General features: G+C 44.2%; 1 protein-coding gene across 1 annotated transcript in view; it reads right to left on the bottom strand.

The window, feature by feature from the left end:
* Acoxl (acyl-CoA oxidase like) overlaps positions 1-19,492 on the bottom strand; it is a 366,861-nt gene that overhangs the window by 51,404 nt on the left and 295,965 nt on the right. The window contains 1 exon segment of the mRNA XM_070013290.1: positions 6,865-6,943. Coding sequence (XP_069869391.1) covers positions 6,865-6,943 — 79 coding nt within the window.

The following is a 19,492-nucleotide window of genomic DNA, read 5'->3' as shown; positions in this document are numbered from 1 at the left end:
TGAAAACAGTTTTTAAAACCTTGTTTTGAAATGATTTAGGTGATGGGTAAGGTAATTCAGCACAGAAAGCTGACCAGCCGGAAACAAAGGAGCAAGAATACATTTGAAAAGTGAGGAGGGCATCATTTTCCTGCCTTTTTAGTGCTACTGAGCTGCTAGACTTAAGTCTAGCAAACCTAGTGACTCTTGCGATATGGGCAGAGACCAGTAGTCTACCCAGATTTGAATCTTTCTTCTGTCCCTTATAGCTGTATGGCCTTGAGAAACTTATTTGACCTCTCTAGGCTTGTTTCCTCAGTGGACCCTGAGTTGCTATGGAGGTTAAGGTTTATAAGAGCAACCACAGAGCAAAGGTTTGGTAACTAAGGACTGCTGTAACCACTGTCATCAGCCATGATACCTTGGGCCCAAAGATTAGTGACATTTTACCAGCATCCAGTTGGACTATGGCAGCTATATTCTGTTCTTAACAGGTTTCTATAAACCAAATGTTCTTCAGGAGCTAGACTCTGCCTTTTCTTTCTTCCTTCTTTTTCAGTTTAAGTCATAAAGAATCACTTCTTTCCAAGTAGAATGTGTTAGCCTCTCTGAAGACAGTCTGATTTGACAACTCCCAAATAGAGGGGTGGTTAGAACTCTTCATGAGAGCAATGTGATAGCAGATCTTTAGAAAACCCAACCAGAAGTCCTCAGGTTGAGTGACTGCAAACTTCAAGATCACCTTCATGGCCTTCAGGTTTCAAGAAGGAATCCCTGGAGTGGGGTCAGGACCACTCTCATCCACATTTCCAAATACAGAAAGACTAGAAACATTGTACAATACTGGATAATCTGTGGTTATGGTTTAGTTTGGTTTGGTTTCTTTGAGATCGGGTCTTATTAAAAAGCCCAAGTTGGCCTTGAACTTGTGATTTTCCTGCCTCAGCTTCTGTATTCTCTATTTTATTTTTCAATTATTCTGTGTTCTTTTTTCATTTAAATTTTATTGTTAAGGTGATGTACGGAGGGGTTACAGTTACATAAGATTCTATGTTCTTAAACTTTCTTTTACCCCAAGTCTGTTTGATTTGCTGAGGGGCCATAAAATTAAAATCAATTTTGGTAAAAGTTGTATGCTCTGTCAAGTCTTTACACATCCCCATGCTTCAAGTTCAGTTATAGTTCTTCATCATCTCCTGTTAGAAGAGCCATCCTTCATGTTAGCACACAATTGCTCATGTTGCTACTTAAAATGTTCTACATGTTTCCTGGTATCCCTTTGGCCTCTATCTTTAATTGCTCTCCCTTGAAGAATGATTGACACAAGAAGGTCAGCTGTCACTCTTCCTCCTCAACACAAGTTACCACTTCCTCATTTTAAGAGTGACACCCAAAGGCTTAGGATGCACCGAGCTCCTGCAAAGCATAGAGATATCCACCTGCTTCTCTTGGCCGTCCATTGTGTAGCCTGAAATAAGACCTTCAACTCACAAAGGCATCTTTTGCTCACAGGAACTGCTCACAAGTCTGAGATTCAGCAAATGGCTTAGATAGAGAAGACAAAGCTGGGATAATCTCCCTGGTCCTGGGACCTCCAAGATACTGGGTCTGCTGGGTCTTAGCAGTGAATTGTGTCAGCCCATTATGGGTTCCTTAGACCATTGGCCAGCTTCTACTGGTCACAAATCTATTTAGCAGGGACTAGACACACAGAGAAGTGAGTAGCAGAGGAGGAGTATCTGTGGCTCCCTTCCTCCCTCAGGCCACTAGCATGAGGTCCATACAAGGGACCATTCTAAAGCTTGTCCCACTAGCAGATGGAGGCCAGTGGAAAGGAAAGGTCCCTCTGGTCCTCCCTCTGACTATACCCTCCACACTGGCAGAGCACAAGCAGCACAACTCTGCAGAAACTCATTATTCCAAGAATAAGATGCTTAGGAAGTGGTGCTGTGGCTAAAGTGGTAGAGCGCTAGCTCTGAGCACAAAAAGGTTTAGGGACAGAGTCCAGACCCTGAGTTCAAGCCCCACAACCACCACCACCAACAACAAAAAGAATAAGAGTTTGACATGCAATTTCTGCCCTTCAAGCAGAGAGAACTGGCAATCTTGGGTGACTTTGGGAGTTATTTAAAGGGACAACAAGTACTCATAATGACATAAGATTTATGGTTGAAAGCTGGGTGCCAGTGGCTTACACCTATAATCCTAGCTACTCAAGAACCTAGGATCTAAGCATTCAGGTTGAAAGACAGCCCAGGCAGAAAAGTCTGTGAGATCCTTTTTTCCAATTAAGCAGCAAAAAGCCAAAAAGCCAAAAGCAGAGCTCTGGCTCGAGTGTTGTAGTACTAGCCTTGAGAGGAAAAAAAAAAAACCTAAGGACAGTGTCCAGGCACACACACACACACACACACACACACACACACACACACACACACACACACACACACACACACTTGCACACATATGTACACACACAAATAACTTTAATGTTTCTGCTCTTGCATAATGTAATGCACATTCAAGGAGATTGTAATAATCTTTTAATAATTTCCTCAGAGACAAATGCCAGAGCTTAAACTAAATTGAGGTGAATGTAGTTTGCATAATAAATGACCCCATTAACAATAGGGAGGAAAAAAAACCACTAACCTCATGAAGAATATTGGAACAAACACTAATGGATCAAACACAGAAGTAATGTTTTAATAATGCATGTGATCATGTTTTTATTAGCAAGGAAAGTCTTGTTTCAAAACACATATATGCTTGACAGGAGTCTGAAATTAATCCTCAGTAGGCAGGAATCTACACCATAACACATTCTGATTATAATTACAACCTGCTCTTCATGTGAATATTCTAAATTATTAGGCACTTTATTAAGAGCCAGGAAAGGGACTTTCTGCAGCCTAATGAGAACTACTCATCAGCTCTGAGAGAGAGAGAAAGCAAGAAGAATTCTTCACTGAGCTGGAAAAGGGAGGAGGCCACTTAGTTAATGAAAATACTTCGTTTCTTCTCTTGGCTTAGGAATTGGCACACCCTATGGGGCTCAGACACCAGCAGGCTTCAGAGCTGCTATTCTTTTTCTAGGGCAAGATAAAAATGCCTATCACAGAAAAAAAATACCAATTTATCATTGTAGTGGCTCATCTCACTAGAGAAACCACTGGAGACTGCTTAACATTTTTATTTCAAACACGGTTTTCCTTGGTCTCTAGGTGACAGACAGATACTGATGTCTTTTCTTTCTTGATCATTTGTTCCTAATAAAAATGGCTTGATTCTGCGTTCATTTTCTTCTGGGGTGACACTAAGGTTTGAGCTCTAACAGACTGACACCCTCTTCCCTTTTGTGCGTTTCCTTCAAAAGCTGCACAGGTAACACCTGGGCCTGTGCAGAAGAAGACAGATGGGCTCCTTCACTTCTTCCTGCATCCCTGGAGACCTCAGCCCAGAGGCTCTGAGATTCCAGTGGACTGACATGTCTGCTGGATTTTCCTGACTCTGCACGCACAATGCTCTCTTGGTGTCAGACCCTGTTATGTATCTGTGTAAACTTCCTCCTTGTAGACAGATTTCTCTACTTATTCAAAATATTCCCTGGATTTCTTTTGAGAAAATCCATATTGTTATTCTTCTTTGACTTTGTATATCCATATCTCCTTCATCTGATCTGGAACTTTTGCTACTATGGTTATTAGTCGAATGAAAGTCCAGAATCAGTACATGTTATTGTGACACCTGAACCTTGACATTTGCTCCTGTTAAGATCTCCTGCAGATCAAGACCTTAACCTATTTGATCTTGATCATCCTCTTTTCTCTCCTCTTAAGGAACAATGTTTACATGTTCCACTTTGGCTGTGCAAATGAAGGTTTCATAGAATAATGATGGACAGTAATCAATTTTTTAATTAAACACTATGAGTCAGGCTAAGACAAGGACTTTGGAGGCTTCTCTCAATTTTCCCAAGTCCCACGAGGTAAAAGGCTTTTCTATAAATGGGTATGAATCTCAAGCTCAGAGAGGTTGAGTAGTAGTCACACAGCTGGTAGCGGGCAATGGCAGGACCTGAATTGAGAAAACTAGATTTCAGAGGCCACATCCTCAATCTTCACACCAAACTCAGGCTCAAAAAAAGCAGAGCCCCAGAGGCCTGACTGTTCTCTCTCTCTCCTCTTTCTCTCTCTCTTTCTCTCTCTATCCCTCTCTTAATAGCAGTACTAAGGCTTGAACTCAGGGCCTGGGCACTTTTCCTTAGATTTTTCACTCAAGGTGAGTGAGCCACAGTTCTATTTCCAGCTTTTTGGTGGTGAATTGAAAATAAAAGTCTCAAAAACTTTCCTACCCCAGCCATCTTCAAACATCAATTAACTAGGACTATCAGCGTGAACCACTGGTGTCCACACCTGTCTTGTTTCTAAGATGAAGACAATGACACAAGGAATCTCTGACCCAATATAAATCACATCTCTGAATATTTGGAAGCTGTTTACCTGGAGTCTGGACAGTTCAACTGTGCATTCCAGCCTGGCCGATTCCTGAGGTTTGTCCTCTGGGGCACAGAGTGAGCACTTCAGAGTGAGGTGCATGAAAGTCCAGACATACTAGATGAGAGGCTTAGGCCATATCTACCTATACCAGGGGTGTCCTGAGTGCAGCCCTGTATCCCAGATAAGTTTCAGCCTGATTGACAAATATCAAATGCAACCCTCCAATGGAAGAGGGGTGGTTTATGTAAGTTTCTAGGGTTAAGGCTAGTATGCAAGGCACCAACACGATCTAGCCACATGGGCAGCCCATGGGCTGCGGGGTCTCCGCAGGTCACAGGGGATCCTCAGATCTGCAGCCAGGCCTGAGGCATGAGCTACACTGACTGTCTGACCTGCTGCAGCCTCCTTGCTACAGTTTCATTCCATGTAGAGAACTGCCTTTGGGAAAGTTGAGCATGTGCAGCTGGCTTGGCAGCTGGATTCTGACTGGTATGAATAACCGACAATCTGTTTATAAATCAGTCAGATCTAAGTTCAGTTCATTTTTCTGGGCCCAACCGAATGTGGGTGTGCAAATAAAACTTCTGGATCTGCAAATGAGAGCTCCAATCCTGGATCTTAGTAACATATAAGGGAGGGAAGATTCCCCCGGTCCCTGATTCTTGGGGTCCTTTGCTCTTCTCCTTATTCCTCTCCTCCTCCCAGAGAGCAGAAAGTAGAAATCAATCAGAATCAAGGAGGTGCTTATTCCAAGGCCTGGTCTCTGTGTGCAAAAGACTGGGTGGGGCAGTGAATCTGTGAGCCTCCTCAGGAAGAGCACATGGGCTCTGGGCACTCTCATTTCAGCTCCTTCTATCCAGACCTTGCCTTGAGGTTCACCCAAGAGGACAAAGTCCCCAGAGGCCAGATTCTATTTGAGTCCAAACCACTCCATCCAGTTCAAATCCCTGGAGCTCTTAGGGAGGGCATTGAGCATTCCTGTAACCATTGTAACATGGCAACGCTTAATCACAGGACATTTAATGACGGATCCTTGGCTCTTTGGGAACTTCCTGATTGGGGAGGGAGGGTGGTGTGAAGGCTGCATGCATTCCTGTGTTGCTGCCATAATCCTGGCTCTGATTCTTTAATGGACTGTACTAAGGAATTCTGCCACAGGAGACAATGCCAGATAAGTAACAGGAGACAATGCCAGATAAGTATGAGGAGCTCAGCCTCTGCAGCACTGGTAATGAGCAAAGCATGTCCTGCCTTCCATGACCAGCAGTGGTCCCTGTGTGAACAAGCTCAGTGAGCTTAATACTTGCTCCCATGGTAAATAAAACAATGACTCTTGAGATGAAATGATTGCAAGACTAATCCGTCAAAGACCTTATTTGGTACGTTAGTTACTTCATTATTTCTGTCTTGTTTTTTTCCCTGATGGTACAGGTGTTTGAACTCAGGGCTTTGTACTTACTTGACAAGCACTCTACCATTTAAGCTATATCCCCGCACTTTTGTTACTTTAGTTCTATCCCCATACCACCCATACCAGGGCTGGAACTCAGGGCCTCATGCTCTTCTCAGTTTGCTTACTCATGACTGATACTCGATCACTTGTGTCAGTCCAGCATTTTGCTTGTGAATTGGAGGTGGAGTTTTCGACCCAGGCTGGCTGTAAGCTATGTTCCTCCAGCTCCCAACTCTGGCATACCTAGAATTACATGATGAGTCACTGCATCCAGCTTTATTACTTTGGTCTTTTGAAGTCAAAATGCATATTCCAATTTCTTGACCTCAGCATTATTGTTACGCAGGACTGAGTGATTTTGTCCTATGTGCGGTGGGGTATTTGGAAGTACTCTGGCTTCTACCCATTACCCATCAGAAGCATCGTAGTATAGAGACGTTTTTCTCTAAACATATCAAATTCCTGCTACACAGCAAAATTGTTCCTGGTTGAGAAAAACTGCTTTTAAGTGGCTGATTTACTTTCTTGCTAACTTGAAGACTAAGCTTAAGTAGTTTTGGCACTTAGAATTTTTCATACGATGGCACTATTAAGTGGCACTTGCTTTATTTGTATACATACCCTCCCATTTGATGTTTAGTAATGATAGGCATCCCTGGGCAGAGAAATATGTCTGAGAACCACAGCTTTGCCACTTGGGCCTTTCCTGGTGCCATTTGCAATTGTCAGGGTCTATTAGGCGAGTAGCTCCCAATGGATTTAGTGGTATTAGTTAGTCAGTGTTACCAGAAAGCTGGGAGTTGATTTCCAACAAATTTAGTTGGTGCCCTAAATCCAATATGAGATTGAGACTGATGTGAGGGCTTCCTTTATGTAAGTCCTCAGCTGACCTACAGAACACACCCAACCACAAGCATCCAAAAAGAGCCAGCTCACCTCTGTGAATGTGGGCATGTGTGACATGGTGCAGACAGGAGTTCCACACAAAGAAGATGTCTTCTTGCTTGCTCACCACCTGCCAAATTCATGGAAATTTAAAGACAAAAAATGAAAATAAAATAAAACAAAAAAAACCCACTGATGGTATCCTGAAAGAAGTGAATTTAGTATCATACCCACAACAACTATCCCAAGCCCTGATGCAACAACATTCAGCATGGATATGATACAAAACTCTGGTAGGATGCTTCCATGTCCTATAAATATCACTGCTTACATGAATAAATACCATACATGATGTATGGCCGTCCAGTTTCTATATGTTAATTCCTCACACATCAAACAGGGTAGCTACTCATGGCTGATACTTGAAAGATATCAAGTTTGGGGGCTGGGGTATGCTGGTACACATCTGTAATCCTAGATACTTTCAAAGCCAAGATAGGAGAATCCTGGTCTGAAGCTGACCAGGGCAAAAGTCCAAGCAAAACCTTATCTGAAAAACAACTCAAAATCTCTAAGGGTGTAGCTCAAGTGGTAGAGTGACTGTCTAGCAAGTTCAAGGCTGCCAAACAAGACAGACAGATAGACAGACAGATGGAAGGATGGACAGACGAACAAACAAAAAGAAAGGAAGGAAGGAAGGAAGGAAGAAAAAGAAGGAAGGAAGGGAGAAAGAAAGAGAATTTGAAGGAAGTGCAGTAAGATTAGTTACTCACTGCCTGAAGAATTCTAAAGATGAAAACAACTAGTTAAATCTAATCCTTAACAAGTAAGTCTCCTCTTTCCCTCCCTCCTTCCCTCCTTCCATTCCTCCCTTCTTCTTTTTATAGTCATACGTTTCTATGTGTTTTCAGGTTGCTTTCCTGAAGACCTATTAAACCTCAAGAACTGGTAGTCTCCAGTCTGAAATGTATGGGGAATTAACATAAATGCGGAAACGGGAGCAATAATTATGCCTGTGTCATTTGTTCAACCATTGGGTTGCTCTCATGGTCTCTGTATGAGATGGACTCAATCATCCCAATGCAGGGCATCATTCCTCTTTCCTTTTTTCTTTTTGGTGCCCAAACTTGGGTTTGAACTCAGGGCTTCACTCTTACATAGCTTCTTTGTGCGAGGTGGATGCTCTTAATACTTGAGCTACAGCTCCACTTCTGGGTGTTTGCATTTATCTGCTCATGCTGGCTTCTAGCTACAACACTCAGCTCTCAGCCTCCCAAGAGCTAGGATTTCAGGCCTGAGCCACTACCTGCTCCTCATTGTTCCCTTGTCTCACTGTTCAGCTGGAGGGTAGTGAGGAAACAGACCTGGAATAAGATCAGAATGCAGGAAGTACACCATAGGAGAAAGCTGCTATGTCACAAGGCTGGGACTTCCGGTCATTCTGGTGGAGCTGATGGCAGACTCTTATCAGACTAAAGGAGAGTTAAATTGGGCACTTCTGACATTCCTTTGTTCCTTCTTGCCTGTCTTTGTTTAGAAAACCCAATGGTTTGATGTCTAAACCTTTCACGTGTCTTTTTGTGTTCAAGGAAATAACATTCAGACAGAAAGCTAGACTTGCTGCAACTCCATGTCATCTGCTTTTAACTCACATGCAGATGAGCCCCATCTTTTGGAAAGCAACCTCTCCCTAGTAGCTCTGCAGGTTTGCAGGGCCTGGAGGTCTTGCTGTGTAAGATGCTGCCTCTGCCACAGAGCTTTGTGCTCCAGTGGAAAATCAGCCCTGCGGAGAGCTGCTCCCATGTATAATTCAGCACAATTACCTGGGGTAGTGGTGCTGTTTGGAGAACAATGTCCTGTGTGTGTCTGCTTTCCCAGCTAATGGGGCATCTCCTGCCAGTGGAGGGAGGAGCCGCTCTGCCATTTGAATCAGTCTCACTCTGCACTGGTATCACAATGACAACTGAGAAAGCTGGGGAAGACAAGAGCTGGCTTAATATTCCTCAAAATTCTAGAAGGAGATTTCCAAACCTTGCCCATCACACTGTAGGGTAACAGTAGGAAACTGGTGACAGACTCTCCCAAACATTGTTCCTCACCATGGCAGGGAAGCAGAAAACACAAAAACACTGTGCAGAGTGTCCAAATAGAATTGAGAACATTTTTTTGGTGTGCTGGTACTAGGACTTGAACTTAGGGTAGGGCCTTAGTTGTTGTTGTTGTTGTTGTTGTTGTTTTCACTCAAGGCTGGCACTCTACCACTGGAACCATACCTCTACTTCCAGATTTGGGATGGTTAATTGGAGATAAGAGTCCTGTGGACTTTCTTGGCTGAGTTGGCTTCAAATCTCAATCCTCAGATCTCAGCCGTCTGAGTAGCAAGGATTACAAGTATGAGCTACCTGGCTCAAGGGCACTTTTTAACTTCCTAACCGAAACTCAAAATATAGAGTGGTGACACATGTAGTAGTACTCACAGGCAGTGAGCAAGAAGGAAGACTTCTTCTCTGTCTGGAACTTCTTTCTGCACCATCTCACTTCCCTGTTTCTGGACCTCACAGAGACAAGCTGGTTCTTGCCAAATGCTTGTGGTCGGGTGGCTCAGCAAGTCATCCGTAGACATAGGTCTGCTGAAGCGAAGTCCTCACACCAGTGTGAGCCTCCTATTGGATTGATGGCCTCAAATAGCTTATTTGGAACATTGATAGTGCTACTACTGAAGTCAAGAGAAAAATAAGGAACACAACTGGCTAGGGAAAAAAAAAGCTTACAAAGAGAGACCTTACAAAGGGCTCTTGGAAAATCCTGTTGTGATGGTGCTCTTCAAAACTTATGAGAGAAAAGACAAGTTCAGATTGTGGAGGAAGATTCTAGAAGGCCTGCTACACTGGCACCTTGGAGTTTTTCCTTGTATGTGAGCATCCCAGTCCTGCTCCATGTTGCCGGAGCAATCCTATTGTAACCTTATCCCTGCTGGTGCAAGGACCCCTTTGGCTGCCTTCAAACCTGCCCAGGTAGCCCCCGATCTTAAAGTACCACGAGAGAAAGACAGGTTCACTAGGGTAGATGTCCCAGGAAGGTAATGGACACAGAAGTCTCTGTCCTCTTGAGATGGAATTTGTTGGTGGGAAAGAGTCAGCTGATGCCACCAGAGATGTACAGTGGTCCACATTCTCAGAGGGGACTGCAGTATAGGAACCTCACTCCACCCAACTGATAAGTGGCCAAAACAAACACATCAGAAAGTCTGGCTCAGCCTCGAAGTATGGAGAATTTGAAGAAATCACTGCCAGCTGAGTGCTGATGGCTCATGCCTGTAATTCTAGTTACAGAGGAGATTGAGATCTGAGGATCAAGATTCGAAGCTAGCAGCGCAAGAAAATGTGTGAGACTTTTACTTCCAATTAACCATCAAGAAGGTGGAAGAGGAGCTATGGATCAAGTGGTAGAGTGCTAGCCTTGAGCTCAAAAGCTCAGGGACAGTGTGCAGGCCCTGAATTCAAGACCCAGGGCTAGCACACACACACACACACACAAACACACACACACACACACACACACACACACACACACACACACACACAAAGAATGCTACTGCCTAAGCCTGTACAATCCACAAGATTTCAAAATGTATATGCAGTATAAACGATATTTTTTTGGGGGGGGAATCTCTGTTGGGGGGGCCTGAACTCTGGGCCTGGGTGCTGTCCCTCAGCTCTTCAGCTCAAGGCTAGCGCTCAGCGCCATTTCCGGCTTTTTTCTTTTTGCTTATGTGGTGCTGAGGAATCGAACCCAGGGCCTCATGCATGCAAGGCAAGTGCTCTACCACTGAGCCACCTTCCCAGCCCTATAAACGATATTTTAAAAACAGTATCTCCCTTTTACCTTCAAATACCTTCATGTGAATTTTTAGGAATAGAACTTTGTTTAAAAATGGTACAGTTATCTTTTACAATAAACAGTAAACTCACTACTGAAACCTGCTTAAATGTAAACAAAGTTATTACATATTAGCTTTATGTAAGCAAGGTCTTTAAACACATCAGGCAATAGGCATTGTGTTAAGCACGTAACCACATTCATTCCTATTCTATTGATCTCTTCATTTTACAGGTAGAAAACTGTGGCACAGAAAGTTTGAATAATTTACACAAGGATGCAGGGCTGAGTGGGGACCAGGTACCCAGGCAGCTGAGCTTAAGTTCCTAACCACAGACTACACTGCCTTCTAATGGACAGAGGGTAGAGTATCTCTCCACAAAAACCTGTCCTTCCCAAACACCTGTTTTATAAGGGTGCAGCCCACCTTGAAAGCATCTGATGGAAAGATATGCTTGGTTCCTAATAGTCTACCCTATCAACAGAGGAACACCTTCCTCAAGGTGAAGACTCAGATCCATCCCTCTTTCTTCCTTTTGGGAGAAACCTCAAGGGGATCCAGGCAATATAGACAGTTAAAGTAGACTCACTTTCCTATAGAGGATCTAAAATATCCTCAGCCAGCATTATACTTAACAGAACTAGGTGCTTTTCTCCTCAGAAAAGGAAGGAGATGAAGGTGTCCATTACCACTCTCTCCACATTGTACTGGGAGTGATTATCACTTGCCCAAGTTTGCCAATGTGAGATTGTACACAGCACACTATTGGCTAATGGAATGGAAGGTGACCAACCACAGCACTGTGTTCTATATCCTGAGTGCTGATTGGTGACTGTAGCATCGGTCTGTTTGCTCTCCCATGTTACGCCCATATGTTCAGCATCTCTCCTTGTCCACTTCACATTGATGTCTGATTGCTGCACATAGTGTTGCTCTGCAGTGTGTGTTTTTATGGAATTTTTGTAAAAGTCTGAATTTATGTCAAGCTCTACGATGCCACTCAAACGCTCTGCACCTTCTAAGGCTTCTGGCACTGAACCCAAGTGCCAGAGGAAGATGCTTACCATTAAAGAAAAGGTGGAACTTCTCCACATGTTAAAGGAAGGCAAAAGCTACACAGCTGTAGGCCACCATTATGGGAGCAACAAATCTACTGTTGGTTACATAAAGACTAGAGGAAGAATATTCGGTCTATGGCCATGATGACTTTTAACAAGACTGCAAAGAGGGGCTGGGAAGGTGGCTTAGTGGTAGAGTGCTTGCCTTGCATGCATGAGGCCCTGGGTTAGATTCCTTAGCACCACATAAAGCAGGAAAAGCCAGAAGCAGTGCTGTGGCTCAAGTGGTAGAGCGCTCCCTGTGAGCTAAAGAGCTGAGGGACAGCGCCCAGGTCCAGAGTTCAGGCCTCACAACTGACAACAACAACAACAAAAGACTGCAAAGAGGGCAGTCATTTCCTGTAATAAAGGCCATTGTGAGGATGAAGTCTGCATTGGCCCTGTGGATAAATGACTGCAGGAAGAATATCTCACTGGATACCAACACCACCTGGACAAAGGCCAAGAAACTTTATGATAGCTTTGCAGAAAGCATGGATGTTCACGATGGTGACGAGGATGAAGACAAGGTGACAACCCGGATTCAGGACCATCAGTGCTTCTCCCATCAGACCAACTCCGTTCAGTGCCAGCAAGGGCTAGTTTGACAAATTTCAAAGACATGCTGGACTCAAAAGCATTTTTCTGCAGAGAAGCTGCATCTGAGAATAAAGTCAGTGCTGAGGAGTACAGACAGTGACATGTTCAATCCATCATCGAGGAAGGGGGCTATATGCCTGAACAAGTTTTTTGTTTGTTTGTTTTATGGTCGGTTGTGGGGCTTGAACTCTGGGCCTGTGAGCTGTCCCTCAGCTCTTCAGTTCAAGGTGAGCGTTCAACCACTTGAGCCACAGCACCACTTCCGGTTTTCTGGTGGTTAGTTGGAGATAAGAATCTCATGGATTTTCCTGCCTGGGCTGGTTTTGAACCACAATCCTCAGATCTCAGCCTCCTGTGTAGCTAGTTGGCATAAGCCACCAATGTCCAGCTCCTGAACAAGTTTTTAACAAAGTCAGCAAATGAAGAAGAGGATGAGGAACAAGACAAACTACAGGTTGGAGAAAAAGGGGAGGTTTGGCTAACACTGGATCATCTTGCAACTATGGTCAGAATGGCCAAAGAACTTCAGTGACTGGCTGAAGAATGGGACTCCAGATGCTTGATTCACTGCACTTCATAAATACAACTGAGAGTGGCATGTCAGTTTATAAAAACTTTCCCACACAGAAGAAAAGGCAATGCCAGCAACTACCCCTAACTATGTTCATCACTTGGATGAAGAGATCACTTATGCCTACACTTTTAGTGGAAATAGAAGTTATGGCCCAGGACGAAGATACTGCATCACCTGATAAAGCACCTGGTACAGTGGTGCCTTCAGAAGAGCTGTAATGCTCTTCTTGGCTGTGCCGTACATTTATGTCATCGTTATCACCATCAGCACTGCACAGCTACATAATTCATGATCTTCATCATTCAAGTTGTAGTAATTTCACTGGTGAGTACCCATATAGAATTTTATAGGTTGTTAAAATTATGTAGGTTTAAGAGTGTCAAAAGTAGCTGGGCACCGGTGGCTCACGCCTATAATCCTAGCTACTCAGAAGGCTGGGATCTGAGGATCACTGTTCAAAGCCAGCCCAGGCAGGAAAGTCTATGAGACTCTTATCTCTAATTAACCACCAGAAAACTGGGAGTGGCGCTGTGGCTCAAGTGGTAGAGCAATCGCCTTGAGCTTAAGAGCTGAGGGACAGCACCCAGACCCAGAATTGAAGTCCCAGGACCAACCAAAAAAAAAAAAAAAAAGAGTGTCAAAAATGTTTAAGAGCATATAAAGTGTTTATAAGCGTGTGGGAAAGGTTAATAAGAGAGTGGGAAAAGTTTATAGGAGAATGGGAAAAGTTTATAAAGCCTTAAAATATATAAATAATAAAATATAATGCTGCTACTTTGAGGATTTTCACCTATTGTGGGAGTCTTTGGAACATAACTCCCATGATAGGTGAGGGATCACTGTACTGCTGGGCGCCAGTGGCTCATGCCTGTAACCCTACCTACTCAGGAGGCTGAGATCTGAGGATTGTGATTCAAAGCCACCCCCGGGGAAGAGAAGTCTATGAGACTCTTATTTCCAATTAGCTACCCAAAAAGCTGGAAGGAGAGCTGTGGCACAAATGGTAAAACACTGGTCTTGAACAAAACAACTCAGGGCCTATACCCAGGACTGGAATAACAACAATAAAAAGAATTACTTAGAAATATAGTTGATAAGATACAAGTAAAACCTGTACCTGAAATTAAAGACATAGTGCAGAGGGAAATTTAAAAACACCATCTAAATATTAGAAGATACAAGTTTATATGATTCAAGATTCTTATAAATAGGCAGCAAACAACACAGTAAGGTATGGGATGAGGAAGGAATGAAAAGTGGAAGTAGGCTGAACCAGAAACAGAGCCTCACATACATGGTCAGTAAATGTCTACACAGGGGCCAAGGTAGTTGGACAGGGGAAAAAAACAGTCTTTTCAGCAAGTGATACCAGAACAACTGAATAGCCACATACGAGAAGAGCAAATAAACCTCAATTCCTACTTTGCCACATAGTAAAAGTTAATGAAAAACGATCCCCAAACCTCAACGTAAAAGCAAAGCCTTTCACACTTCTACAAGAAACCACAAGGGAAATCGTCTCACCTTGGGTTAGGCAAACATTTTGTAAGATCAGAAGATCAGAAAGATTTGAAAAGGAAAAGACAAGTAATGGATACGGAGAAAATATATGCAAGTTGCCTATAAATAAATGACTTGTAGGCAGAGTTTAGAAACACTCAAAATAAAAAGTAAGATCCCAAGCCGGGCGCTGGTGGCTCATGCCTGTAATCCTAGCTACTCAGGAGGCTGAGATCTGAGGATCGCGGTTCAAAGCCAGCCCGGGCAGGAGAGACCGTGAGACTCCTATCTCCAATAAACCACCAGAAAAACCGGAAGTGGCGCTGTAGCTCAAGTAAGTGGTAGAGCGCTCGCCTTGAGCTGAAGAGCTGAGGGACAGCGCCCAGGCCCAGAGTTCAAGCCCCACGACCGACAAAAAAAAAAAAAAAAAGTAAAATCCCATTAAACAAATGAGAAAAGGCAGGGTGACCCTGAACAGACACTTCACCAAAGAAGATAAGTGAAGTGGAAAATAAGCCTATGAAAAAGATGTTAGAAATTCAAATTAAGACCACAATAAGATACCACTTCACACTTGCCAGAATAGCTACCATGAGTAAGACTGGCGATACTGCTTACTGACAAGGATGAGGAGCTTGTAGAAGCCATTGCTGGCAGCTGTGCACAATGTTGAAGCTAGTTTGGAAACAGCTTGTCTGCTTTTTACGGGGTTAATGTTAACTACCAAAGACCCCAGATTCTCCAGCTAGGGTTTACCAAGATGAATAAATATGTATAGACTTGTAGGAAAATGTCCACACAAGTTTTATTTATCATAACCAAATAGGGTTCAATCCATGTCTCCAGCAACAGCTTAATGGGTCCACCAATGATATATACCCATATAGTGGGATACTACTCCACAATGAAAAGGAATGATCGATGACTTCAAAAATACAACTACATGGATCTCAGAAGCAGCATTAAATGACAGAAGCCAGAAACTAAAAACTGTGTGCAATGTGTGATTCCATTCATATTAAATTATACCAAAAGCAAATTTTTTTTGGGGGGGTCTGGTCCTGGGGCCTGAACTCAGGGCCTGGACCTGTCCCTCAGCTCTTCAGCTCAAGGCTAGTGCTGTACCACTTGAGCCACAGTGCCACTTCCGGCTTTTTTTCTTTTTGCTTATGTGGTGCTGAGGAATCGAACCCAGGGCCTCAGGCATGCAAGGCAAGTGCTCTACCACTGAACCACCTTCCCAGCCCACCAAAGGCAAATTTACAGCAATGGAAAGTTCAATGTTTCTGGAGGCAAGGTTAGCGCAAGGGAGGGCTGCAAAGTAGTTGAAGAACTTTTGGGGACAATAAGAATGCTCTGTATCTAGATGGTATATGAATAGGAGGTGGGGAGATTATATGACCATATACATTTTTCTAAAGTCATTGATTGTACACTTGAAATTGTAGAACTTTAACATTTATATCAATCAATTCTTCTTTTAAAACAACATTCCTCCTCTCTACAGTTAGGGTTGGACATGGAAGCACCATGGCCCAGAGCAGACAATGTTCTGCAAGATATCCTTCTAGGAAGTCTGTTGCTCTTTCAATAAAAAGGGCTCAGGTAAGCTGGTACATGCCCTTCCTCACCTCTGTTCTTAAATCTCAGCCACTACGAGAACAGGCAAAAACCTCACTGTGGAGGCACATTGGTTTTCCAGTGTTTTTTTTTTGTAACCAATGACCATATCTTCAATGGCTTGAGTAACAGAAATATATTATCTCCCCGCTGGAATCAAGATGCCAGCAGGGCCAGGCTGTGTTCATGGACTCCTTGTCAGCTCATTTCACTTCGGTTAGTGACCTCTAATTTCTGGTCTTCCCTGGCTTGCTACTGAATCTCTCCAGTCTCTGCCTCCATCATCACAAGGCCTTTCCCCTGTGTCTGTCTCCATGTCTATGCTCCTCTCTTTATGGGGCAGTAGGCCTCATTCTACTTCACTATGATGTTGTCTGAATTTGATTATATCCACAAAGATCCCTTTATTAAATACGTACACATTCACAGCTCTTGGGATTAAGTCTTGTAACATAGCCTTTTCTTTTTTGTTTTTCTTGGCAGAACTGGGTTGGAACTCAGGTCCTTGTGCTTATGAGGCAAGCACTCTTAGGCATTCTTGCTGCTGAGCTGCATCTCTAGATGACCATCTTTTGGTGGAGCATAATTTAACCCACAGATTGGAGGGGAAGGGATAGGACAGCAAGAGCCTGGGTTCTAACTAGTTTGTGGAGTTGTATATTTTTTGTTCTTGATTTTTTTTGGTGCCAGTACTGGGGATTGAACTTAGGGCCTTGAGTTTGGGTTTCTGCCACTTGAGCCATGGCTCCACTTTTGCCTTTTGGTGGTTAATTGGAGATAAGTGTCTCACAGACTTTCCTGCCTGGGCTGGCTTTTAACCCAATCCTCAGGTCTCATTCTCTTGAGTAGGTAGATTGGACACGTGTGAACCACCAGTATCTAGCTGTAATTTTTTTAATGAGCTTCTAAATCTCAACAGGCCTCTATTTAAATTACTGCATTCAAACATCTTAGCATCTTGGCCTCTTCTAAGTGTCTGCAAGGCATCCCAGACCTTTCCTGATCCATTCAACATGACGGTGGGTTGCTTAAACACTAGCACCTGGCCTGGTCTGGTGTGTGTTTACTTCGATGAATGGATGCTCAGATCCTCCTTGCCACAGTACCACACTCTTTTCCACCATCAAAAGTCTGGCCTTGCCCGGTGCTGGTGGCTCACACCTGTATTCCTACTCAGGGGGCTGAGATCTGAGGATCCTGCCTGCCCAGGCAGGAAAGTGAGACTCTTACTCGAATTAACCATCAGAAAACCAGAAGTGATGATGTGGCTCAAAGCAGTAGAGTGCTAGCCTTGAGCAAAAGAGCTCAGGGATAGCACCCAGGCCCCAAGTTCAAGCCCCATGACCACCACTACCACCACCACCACCACCAAAGGCCTGGCCTTTCCCTTCTTAGTCACTGAAGTTGCAGAGCATCCCTGTCTCTGGCAGTGGCTTTGCCAGTGGCAGCAGCAACAGTATCCAAGTGTGGCCTTGGTCTTCCCTCAGCCCTTGCTCTCTGTTCCTACCATGGTTTCCTTCTGTTGAGCTTAGGTGAGAGTTTAAGCTTAGGGTATCTTGCTTGGAGGTGGCAGGTGGCATTCTGCAGGGGGAGCAGGTGGAGCAGCCCCGTTTGGGGAGGAGTATGTGAGTGCAGGACTGGAATTCACAACACATGTGTCTAGAACAACTATGTAAACTGATAAGTGCTGTGACACATTGAAGGGCTCTAGCAGCTGGGAGCTATTGAGCACTTTCTGGGTGCCCAGCACGTGGCTTGAAGGGCTTGATGTTTGTAAAGATAGGACTCTAGTTTTACAGAGCAGTCTAGCAACTGTCAAGCAACATTGCAAAATACAGAAATATCTGGCTCCACAGAATCTGACTTGTGATATCTAACCAAGCTGCTGAGTCCAGCTGGGCTCCCTTATCCCTATTCTCCAACAGCTGGGGATTAGAACACCCATATTCCTCCACAGAAGTCTCCACCACTGCACAATCTGGTTCACAGTGACAGTGATATCTTGCCAACACCACCTGGCACAGGATGAATTCTCAGACACATGCATTCAAAGTACATGCACATGCTGTGCGCGCTGGTGGCTCATGCCTATAATCCTAACTACTCTGGTGGCTGAGATCTGAGGATCAGGGTTAGAATCCAGCATGGGCAGGAAAATCCATGAGACACTTATCTCTAGTCAACCACCAAAAAGCCAGAAGTGGAGCTGTGGTTCAAGAAGTAGAATGCTAGACTTGAGAGAAAAAGCTAAAGGGCAGTATCCAAGCCCCGAATTCAAGCCCCAGTACTGGCACATGCATGCATATACACAAACACAAAATACACACACACACACACACACACACACACACAAAATACGTGCACATAGATACACATGCACACACAACTCCCCTCTATCCTGATCTGTGCCACCTTTTCTTGCCTCAGATACTTAAACATACAACTCTCTCCGAATTCCCTTCCCCACCCAACCATCTTCTCCTGGTTTCAAAAATGTCACCTCCTCTAGGAAGTTCCTCCCCCCCCCCCCCCCCCCCCCCCCGCAAAGCTCCTTCCTCATTGTGTGACTTTGGTGCCCTCCTCTGGTTTTCCATCCATCCCGTTGAAACCTTTGCCATGTTACAGTGTGAGTGCTACTTTGAGCAGGAGGTAGTTGCATTGCATTGGTGGTAGGCAGAGAGAGAGAGAGAGAGAGAGAGAGAGAGAGAGAGAGAGAGAGAGAGAGGGAGGGAGAGGGAGGGGAGAGGGAGAGGAAGAAAGAGAGGGAAGGAGGGAGAAAAGGGAGGGAGGGAGGAAGGGAGGGAGGAAGGGAGGGAGAGAGGGAGGGAGGGAGAGGAAGAAAGAGAGGGAAGGAGGGAGAAAGGGAGGGAGGGAGGAAGGGAGGGAGGAAGGGAGGGAGAGAGGGAGGAGGGAGGGAGGGAGGGAGGGAGGGAGGGGAGGAGAGTGAATCTGCATCTCCTCCCATGGCAGACATCTGTTCTCTCATCTTTGTCCAACAACACTCTGAACAGTCCCAAAGACTAAATGCCTCGCTAGTGGAAACATAGCCATTCTCCTCCCACCCAAGAGCTCTGGGAGAGGGAACCTGCACGTGTTGGGTCAGACCTGTTTCTGAAGTGTTTCCCTAGCGAGGCTTAACTGAAGTTGTCAGAACATGAAATCGATACAGTCTTGGCAAAGAGGCTTCTAAAGCTGAATATATTACTTCCTAATTTCCCCCTTTTCCCTCTTTACTGTCCACTGAAGAGTCTGCTTTTCATTATTCAGCCTGCAGAAATAAAACATGATGGTTAGATAACATATTCTCTTTGGTCATTTAGCATATGTTTGAACTCTACGCTTCTGAAATCCATCTTGATAATTTCCAACAACAGGCATGTAAATAAATGTTGGATACCTTTTGCCTTT

Source organism: Dipodomys merriami, unplaced genomic scaffold, assembly GCF_024711535.1.
Source record: "Dipodomys merriami isolate MVZ:Mamm:240054 unplaced genomic scaffold, mDipMer1.0.p SCAF_90, whole genome shotgun sequence".
NCBI classification, from domain to species: domain Eukaryota; kingdom Metazoa; phylum Chordata; class Mammalia; order Rodentia; family Heteromyidae; genus Dipodomys; species Dipodomys merriami.
This window is presented reverse-complemented; position numbering and strand designations above follow the sequence as displayed.